Here is a 9093-nt window from a genome sequence, read left to right as displayed (position 1 = left end):
GATCTGGTTTCTTCAAAGCTCTGGATTTATGGGGCTGTCGGAGTCCTTGTTTCTGTGGGTGACCTGGTGGGTAAAAGGCACTGTCCCGCCCCTGCCAGGGACTCACCCAGCTGGTTTTCCTGGTGCCGCAGCCCAGATGGGTTTGGAGTTGGTTTTCCTACAGATAAGTTCAACCTCAAAGTGAAGCTCTTGACCCCAAAGCAGAGGCTTAGAGGTTGAGGATTGGGTGGGTTTTGGTCCGGTGTTCCAGCCTGGTGGTTTTTGGGTGCTCCACAGCAGGTGTGTGGGGCCCCTTGTCCTCAAGCCAGGAATGTGACAGTGGTGACAAAGAGCTCTAACCCATGGGTGCAGTGACATGGAGGAGGCTTGGAGGAGCACCAGGGTGAGCTCCCGGTGTGGTGTGGGGGGTCCCTGCTGGTGGTCACTGGTGGCAAGGCTCCAGTTTTGTTTCCCAGGTGGTCTTTGCCACCCCTGGCCGGTGCGTGTCACCTCTCCCAGTGATACCCTGCTTGAGCCTCTTTGTTTTCTTTGTGTAAAGAAAAGGCACATAAAAGCCTCAGGTGCAGGCAATGTCCTCAGGTGCAGGGAACATCCCTGGGCACTCACCTTGCTGGCTTGGGAACAGGGCTGAGGAGCACAGCGTGGTGCTGGACACGCACAGCCCCTGCCCTCAGATCCCCTCCCAGATCTCCCCAGTCACCCCCACCATCCTGCCTTCCTCCCTCCCTTTGTCCTGTGCTCCTCCCCAGCCCAAACCAACCCCTAAAAATGGGACTGGGAGATTCAATTGGCTGAGAAGCCGCTGCCAGACCCTGAGTCACAGCCCCTGTGCTGTGACACTCCATGGGGCAGCGGGAGCCATGGCATTAGCAGGGACCTGCACAGAGGATGGGATGACGCTGGCAAGCGCACGGTTTGGTCTGAGTTTTATTCTGGATTTGGGAGTGGCAGTGACGTGGCTCCAGCACAGCCCCTCGGAGTCCAAGGTGAATCCCCTTCGGCGAGTGGCTCGATCCCATTTGAGCTCCAGCTGAGCAGGTTTTCCAGGGAGGGCTGGTGCTGGAGGGATGCCCTGGACCACCGGCTGCTCTCCTGTCAGGGCAGTGTAGGAGGGAGGGGAATGATCCTGACCCTTGTCTGGCCTCACCGCTGCCTGTGAGGGTGTGGTTGGGTGTTTTGGGGGAGCCTGGCCTGGTTTCTTGCTTTTCTCTTGGCAGCAAGGGAAGGTTAAGCCCTTCATCCCCTCGGTGCTGTGCTGCTGCACACACCGGTGGGGCTGGGCTGGTGAGGAGCTCCGGATTAAAAACAATCCTTCCCCCTTTCCTTTTCCAAGGGTTATATTTAACCCGGATCTCTCTGATCAGGTCGGCGCGCTGGGGTGTGGTTGCTCTGCCAGACACCACCTGAGCAACCTGCTCTTTGCTTCTTACTAACTGAGCGATTATTCCTTATCCTGCAATGACACCTCAGTTCAATTTTTATTTTCCCCCCTGCTAAGCTTGGCTTTAACGAGAGGATCCACTCTGAGATCCCGTCACCCAGCACGGGAGGGGAAGTGTTTCGGTTTGAAGTGCATTAAGGACTTCAAGGAGCCCACAGTTATCTTTGGCTTTTATACCTTGAGAAAGCTCAAACTCTGTCCTTTTGTTCTCCCTGATGTGGGTTTTTTTATCTCAAGTAATAGAACTGGTTTTGTCTCAGAGGCAGCAGCAACACTAACGAGGGCTGGGGAGCACTGACAAACCCTCCCTGGATGGAGACGACCTAAAATCCTAATGAAAAACCCCAAGCTTCAAAGAGTGAGTGTTGCTTTTCATCTCAATTAAGTTTCCTTTCCTAAGATTGGGTTTCTCAGCTTCCTGTTAATCTTCCAGCCATTCAGAGTCGGGTTTTAATGTGCAATAACAGCAAGCAGGGGTGGGGGACAAAAAAAATGCAATTGCTGGGCAGCCTGGGAGCACCATGCTGAAGAAAACTGACTTTGGTTTTGCCTTGTTCTTTAATTAATCGTAGCATTTCCTTTGGAGTCTCATCTTTTGACATCTCAGTGTCAGGTTTTCAGGGGCACAAAATCCTGGCTGCTAAATCCCAGACTGCTCCAACACCACTAGTGGGAGGCACAGACTAGAAATAGCCATGATAAAGCACTTGGGGGCTTGGGTTTAAAGGGCATTTGCTAAACCTGGCTTGGAAGGACAATGCCTGGAGCCAATTAAAGCCACCTAACAAGGGTGTGCTGCCTGCTGGGCACAGGTGAAGTCTGTTCAGCAACCTGTTTTGCCACAGCAATTAGTGTAAAAATTCATCATCGAGAGGGTTTCTTTGAAAGCAAAGTGACTTTTGTCATTAGAAAGGCCGGTGATTTCCAGAGGGGACTAAGGCTTTTCCCACAGGGAACGGGGTGTTTGGGGGGTGTAGCCATGCTGGAGGGGTTACATTCTTCTTCTTTGGGACAATCCTGCGCATGGGCATCTCCCTCAGGCACTGGGGTTGCTGCCTCGAGGACAGGGAAGGCAGTTTTTGGGGGGGCTGGGGGTGCATCCCCATCACTTCTGTGCCAGTTTTGTGATGAGAGCTTTCCACTCGGATCTCTTCTGCGTGATGTAGGAGGGGGTGAGGAGCTGCAGCCCCGGCTCGGGCCGGCCCCGGCAGTACCCGTGGCACAGGGCCTCGGCGTTGCAGATCACGTACATCCCGCAGTCGTAGCTGTTCTGCTGCGCCGGCGCTTTCTCCTCCACAAAGGTGGCTTTGCCCCCTCTTTTGCCCAGAAAGGCCTCCAGCTTCCCTGCCACCTGCCTGGCATGGGCAGAGTTGCACTTACTGTGGGAATCGTAGTGGGCGAAGCACTTCTTGTCCCTGAAATACACCAGTAAGCTCCAGTGGGTGCCCCCAGCGGCCTGGCTGGAGTTGTCATTGATGGGCAGGAACACCAGCTCCTTGTGGAGAAGGTCCAGCGGCTGGAGGAACACGGCTATTTCTTCCTGGCTGAGGGCACACTTGATGAACTGGGCGACCTCGGGGCCGATGAAACACACGCGGTGGCTGAACTCCTGGAACTGCTCGTTGGCGAAGTACTCGAAGGCGAAGCCGATGATGTGGTCGTTGAGCCAGTTCGGGGGCTCCAGCAGGGCCACATCTGACTGCCTCAGCAGGCTGTCCATGTAGCTGAGCACCACGGGATCCATCCTGCAGCACTCCGGGGACCCGCCAGAGCTGGAACAGAGAAGGGCAAGAGGAGTTTAGGAACTGGGTCACACCTGGGACACAATACAGCTCAAGAAACCTTGAGTGGCTTCTCAGCAGCAGCGAGCCAGAGCCCGGGATTCCCAGACAGATATTTGAAGGACCGTCAGCAGACAGGGGAGTGTCAGGTTGAGCCAGGCTCTTCTGAGCTCTAAGTTAGATCAGCCTTTCACTGAACCTCAAAGCAAAGGAATTTCACAGCAGTTCCTGCTTAGGAACACACACACACGCACCTCTGCACAGAAACCAGACCTGAGCCAGGAGAAGTCAGATGGTGTTTGTGTGTTCTGGTGTTTCACCTGGACAGTGACAGTCACGGGAATTCTTTACATGACTGGTATTCCCTAAATAAAGCCTTTTTGGGGCTGTCTGACATACGGCCCCTCTCACTGAGCACAGAGTGCCCCAGCTCTCTGCCAGACGCACGACCTCTTCCAGGAGAACCTGCTGGGCCACCAGCACGGGAGGCACAGCCATGAGTAAAGAGTAACAAAGCAAAACGAGATCACAAACCAACCAGTTTCTGACCGTGGGAATCTTTAGGACAACTCTGCCTACTCAGATTAGGATTTAGGAGGAGATCTTCCAAAGAGAAACTTGCCTTAACCCCCCTCTGTCCACCCTGGTTTTCCTTATGCTCTGACATCCCCCTCAGATGTCAGAGTGGCAATGCACCCTCAGCCCCTCACTGCTCTCCTGGCCAGGATGGGACTGGTAATGCCACATCTGGGGACAGCGGTGACGTGGAACTGACTGGGCCTCACCCTTCCCTCAGCTCTGCCAAAGGCAGCATGAAAACATCTTCGGATTTCTGAAAGCCCCGTGTGAAAGCTGAAGACGATAAGGTCACTTTAATGTGATTCACTAGAAATAAGTCACTAATTTTCCATCATGACAGGGGGAAATTAAAAAAATGGAGTGTTGTGTTGTTTACGTGTTAGGAAGAATTAGATCAGAATCACGAAAAATAACCCCTCCTGGCCTGGGATGCATAAATTAGGGATTCATCTCTCAGAACTCTTGGCCAGGTCCCAGGGCACGTGACGAGTAAGGAACAGAATGGATGAGACACGGGGCCTATGGAACACTTCGGAAGGAAGGGCTGAGGTGAGTGTTTGGGGCATGACACAGCCCGTGAGAGAGAGTGTGTGTGGTGTCTGTGTGTGTCTGTGTGTGTGTGTGTGTGCCAGTGGATCCCGGAGATGCCGAGCAGCAGGAGTCACCAGAGGAAGGGAGCAGCCCTTGTTTATGCTGAGGCAACACAATGGTATTTGGACACGCTTCCGACCTAACGAGCTCCAACTATTTCCAAGTTCGTGGTGCAAATCCTTGCACTATAAAAACAGAAAATCAGAATGAAATCCCAGTAACTTTGTAGCATCCCTCAACATGGTCTGCTTTAGAGCTGGACATCCTCCAGACATCCAGTTTGGGGGTTTAACTGGGGCAAGGCTGAAATAATTTTACATGTGCCCATAAAATGCCCCGAATTCTCCTTTACAACGTGTTCTTTCTGCTTCATCTTCTCCTGGAGATGTAGAAGTCCAGCAAATAGCTTTCCACTCCAGTCCAAACAGGATTAGGGGTGAGGGAAGCGTGAGTCCCGTGTTCTGTTCATTTTCCACTCTGCAGAAACATCTTTGGGTGTTTTGTTTTTTTTTCCTGTCAAGACATTTGGCAGGTTCCTCCAGTCAGGAAGGAGAATGGTTCTAGCAAGTGCTTAATTGCCACGAGCTACTACTTTTAATTTTATTGCCATCTGGTATTTGTGAAACTGCCTGTGGGTTCTTCAGGATGACTCACCACATGCAGCTCCAAGGAAAACCCTCGGGAGGCTCTGACGCCCGTCAGAGCCGGGGCAGGTGAGTGGCTGGAACAACGGCTGGTGGGGCTGTCAAAAGCCATGGAGAGGTGGCTTTGTTTGGGAGAACCTCCCATTAAAGCTAAAGATGGAGCTGCAGAGAAGCCAGGACGTGGAGCCGAGCCTCTCTGATGCTGAGGGAGGGTTGAAATCCCATCATGGATTGGGAGCAGCTCTGCTCAGCCACAACCAGGACTTGCTTCCTGAAGGCCAAGGCACACTCTGTTCAGGAGTTTTCGTAAAAACAGGGATAAATACACAGGCCAGGAACCTTCGCTGTAGGTGCCAACAAGAGCCTTGCTCGTTTGTATCATTTGCACATTAGTAGTTGGGATTTGTGCAAACTCTCTGGAATCCTCAGCTCCTCCGAGGGATTTCAGCTGCCCCGTTTCCAGTGCTGAGATGAGAACATCGGGGTGAGAGAAAGGGGCATTTCAACACAAATGCCATAATTTCATTTATAGATTTGAAAATGGTGCTGTCTTGCCTCAGTAGGGCAAGAAGTCAAGTTTCCCTCACGGAAGTTGTAATTTCACAAATAAGCTGCTGTCGCTGGTGGGAGTTCGATCTGAGAACTGATGGGGCTCCTTTGGGTCCAGGAGCCAAGCCTCTGTTTTCCAATACTTCACAAAAAACCACCCCAAACCTATTATTTTCACACCATTAAATACAACAACCCTCTGCAGGTAATTGCTGAAGGCACTTGAGGGCCAGGGAATGAGACTCCCCAGTAATTCAGCGTAAATAGGCAGTGGTGGAGCAAAGAGAGCATGAATTCAGGATGAGTCAGATTCCTAAAGTCTATTTTAATAAATTAAAGGTGCTAAGAACCTGCAGAGGGAATAGTTTAAGGTGACATGTCACCAGAGTTCTGTTCCCAATTTAAAGAATATGGAGGTAAATACCAAAAATCACCTGGAAGATAAAAAATCCAGACTTTACCAGGGAACAGGAGGGACAAAGATGAAAAGGCCACACGATTTAACCACCACACCATTCCTTTTTCCTGGAAATACAGGTTTTAGACACCATGTCTTGAGAGTTGTTAATGGGAGTGAGATCAGAGAAAGAACATCTATTTCTGTGTCCAGTGGGAGCTGGGCTGGGTGACACCTGGGCCTCTGAATTTTTGTGACTCCTGACAGAGCCAGAGAACAAACTCAAGGAAAATTAAATAACTAAACCAGACAAGAAGTGCAGTTGTTTCCTTTTTTGTTAAATATAATCAGTCTCTCTGTAGCTGTGGGTTATAATTCCTGTACAGTACCAGGACAGAGTCTCTGGGGGTTCAACAGGTCCCGAATGCCAAAATCAGAGGAAGACATTCCCAATTATGTACATGCAGTGCCCAAACCTCTCCATTCCAGACAAATTCCCCAAACGAGAGACATGCAGCTGCTCGGAGAACCAAACCCAGAACCTCTCTTGGTGTCACAGAATCTCCTGGAGCAAGAAACCAAGAGCCACAGCAACGACAGGACGGGGTTGGCCAAAGCCTGGAGTTTACCAGGAACAGACCCAAGGAAAGGAACGGCTGAGGATGAGCAATGGCACCGGGAATGTCCCGGAGGTACCAGTGGAAACAGCTCAGCTCACCCAGACCATGTCAAACCAGCCACCAATGCACTCACCTCCAGAGAAGGGGTCAGTCCAGGGAGCAGGGGGAATACTGTTTGCCTGAAAGACCTGGATGTCACAGGAATTTGGTCAGGAGAGGGAATTCGGTCACTGGGAGGGATCTGGGGTGTCACACACCCCGTGAGAGGAGGAGCGACGTGCCTGACCCTGAGCCTGACCCTGAGCCTGACCCCGAGCGTGACCCCGAGCACAACCCTGAGCCTGACCCTGATCGTCTCCCGGCGCTCAGTCCCGAGATCAGAGCGCACCAGCAGCCCTCGGGAAGGGCTCAAGTCATCCCACTGATTCGATGGGAATAAACGGGAATTACGCGGCGATCGGAGGGTTCCCCCGGGCCGGGCGTGGGGTCAGGGCCCTGCTGGGGACCCCCCCCACCAGCACCGGGCAGCCCGTGTACGCCCTGCCCCGTGTCGGTAACACCCCTCCATTTTCACCCATTCGAACCTTTTTCCCCTCTAACTCACGTTGACGCCTCCGGGCCCGGGGGCGACCGGCACCGATCTCCGACGGCTGCGGCCAGCGCGATCGCCGGGCAGGGCACCTGACTGGCACCGTGTCCCGTGTCCCCGTCGTGTTCCCCGTCCCCCCTCCCCGTGTCCCCCCTCCCCGTGTCCCCCCTCCCCGTGTCTCACCCGCCGCCTCATCGCCCGCCGCCGCCTCCCGGTTGCCGCGCGCTGCCGTAAAGCGGCCCGGTTGCCGCGTCGTAACGCGAGGGGGCGTGTCCCAAGGGCGGGGCCGAGGGCGGGGCCTCCGCCGGGGCGGGGCCCACCCTCCCTGCCTGCCCCCGCCCCTGGGCGCGTGAGGGCGGCGCGCGCGCGCGCGGGCAGTCGGGCAGCGCCCGGGCGGCGGCGGCGGCGGCGGCGGGAGCGCCCGTCCGTCCCCCCCCCCCCCGCCCCCCCTTCCCCCATCCCCCTCAGCACCGACCTCCCCTCAGCACCGACCCCCGGGACCTCCCTCAGCGCCGAGCTGCCCCCTCAGCAACGACCCCCTTCGTCACCGAGCGCGAGACCCCTCTCAGCACCGACCCCCCTCAGCACCGACCCCCGGGCAGCGGCGACCTTCCCTCGGAACCGACTTCCCGGGATCTCCCTCGGCGGCGGCGGCGGCTGCGGACGAGGGATGCGCCGCGCCCCGACACCCAGGTGAGCGGCGGCGGCGGGGAGCGGAGCGGGGCGGGGGCCTCCGGTGAGTGCGGGCGGCGGGGGCGGCGGGGCGGGGGTCGTGAGGGGAACCCCGGCGGAACATCGCGGGGCCGGCGGGAGCCTTTGTTCTGCGCGGGGGGGGCGACTGCCCCCGGTGTTCTGAGATCCCCCCGGTGCTGTGGGGTTCCCCCGGTGTTGTGTGGTGCCCCTCGCCCCCTACGCGTGACCCCCCCCGGTGGGTGCGCGGTGCGGTGCGGCCCCGCATCTCCCCCCACCCCGCGCCGGGTTTCCCCCCCCCGGTGCCGCTCACCCCCGTCGCGGGTGGGTTGGACACGCAGGACGTGGAAAAACCAGCCTGGCGGGGGGGGAGATTTATCTCCCTCTGCGGCTCCAGCCTCACCCCGGGCGGGGGCTCCCCCGCGCCCCCGGCCCTCGTGGGGCAGCGGCGCCGAGCCCACGGGTGTGGGCATCGCGGCGGGAGCGGGTCGCGGTCCTCCGGGGCTCTGCCAGCCCGCTACGCCACACGGAGCCATTCCCCATTCCCCATCAGCGGTTCCCACCCCTCGGGATGAGGTATTCCTGCGTTTTAGCGCAGTGTTGGACTCTACGGCAGCTCCCGCCCCGGCACGCCGGACCTTTGCGGGAGCGCTGCTCCTCCGGAGGTTAAAACAGCCGGTGTTTGTTTCTGGAATTTTCCGAAATGTAGCCAAAACGGCCTTTGCTTTATCCCCCCAAAAATAGAACCCCTCCGACGTGACCCGGGGGTAGGACCTGCCGTGAGTTCGGGGCCGGGCGTTTTGCCGCCCTTCTGCTGCTGGATCGGCTCCCTCCTCCTCCATCTGCCTTTTCCTATCCCGAAATCAAGCCGAGTTTAATAAAGTGGGGAGCGTGAGCTCAGCAGAAATCGTGGCTTTTGCCATCCCTCGCTGCAGCGCGGTCCCTGCCCATCGGCAGATCAAAAAAATAATCACGTAGCGGCAGAGGAAGGAGGAGATTTGCTGCTACGGGGGGAGAACCGGCGCGGTGCCTCGCTCGGTCGATAACCAGGCGCTGTAATAAATCGCTCTGTAAACAGACTGTTAGTTGGAGAATTGGGTTTCTGGCCGCCTCGAGTGTTTTCCCGACTCTTTTCCCGACTGAGTGCTAGGACATGACAGGGGAGCGTTGTCTGCCCGCGGAGAGGTGCGTGGACGTGGCGGTGATGGGCTG

The 9093-nt window shown here is 56.3% G+C and overlaps 2 protein-coding genes across 8 annotated transcripts in view; one reads left to right on the top strand and one right to left on the bottom strand.

Moving 5' to 3' along the window:
* Positions 1 to 913: 913 nt before the first annotated feature.
* Positions 914 to 7455, bottom strand: SENP8 (SUMO peptidase family member, NEDD8 specific). Of its 3 annotated transcripts, XM_027657816.1 has the most exons (3): positions 7375 to 7444; positions 6736 to 6790; positions 914 to 3213 (listed from the first exon to the last, which is right to left on the bottom strand). In XM_027657816.1, the coding sequence occupies exon 3, from the start codon at positions 3183 to 3185 to the stop codon at positions 2547 to 2549; it is 639 nt and encodes a 212-aa protein (XP_027513617.1). In that variant the 5' UTR covers positions 3186 to 3213; positions 6736 to 6790; positions 7375 to 7444; the 3' UTR covers positions 914 to 2546. The 3 variants fall into 3 exon arrangements, with proteins under 3 accessions (XP_027513617.1, XP_027513618.1, XP_027513619.1); XM_027657817.1 differs by lacking the exon at positions 6736 to 6790 and having other exon boundaries at positions 7375 to 7455; XM_027657818.1 differs by lacking the exons at positions 6736 to 6790; positions 7375 to 7444 and adding an exon at positions 7207 to 7306.
* Positions 7456 to 7649: 194 nt separating this feature from the next.
* MYO9A (myosin IXA) overlaps positions 7650 to 9093 on the top strand; it is a 168803-nt gene continuing 167359 nt past the window's right edge. For 3 of the 5 annotated variants that reach the window (XM_027657762.1, XM_027657760.1, XM_027657758.1), the window contains exon 1: positions 7650 to 7884. The gene's annotated coding sequence lies outside the window, so the exon portion shown is untranslated. The remainder of the gene's footprint in view (positions 7885 to 9093) is intronic. The other 2 variants (XM_027657765.1, XM_027657764.1) reach the window with 1 other exon arrangement.

This window comes from Corapipo altera, unplaced genomic scaffold (genome assembly GCF_003945725.1).
Source record: "Corapipo altera isolate COAL_440 unplaced genomic scaffold, ASM394572v1 308, whole genome shotgun sequence".
Classification (NCBI taxonomy): domain Eukaryota; kingdom Metazoa; phylum Chordata; class Aves; order Passeriformes; family Pipridae; genus Corapipo; species Corapipo altera.
Note: the sequence above shows the minus strand (reverse complement) of the source record. Positions and strands in the feature narration are given on the sequence as shown.

Excerpts from the sequence above, each read along its gene's own strand:
- SENP8 (XM_027657817.1), bottom strand. The coding sequence starts at position 3,185 with ATGGATCCCGTGGTGCTCAGCTACATGGACAGCCTGCTGAGGCAGTCA.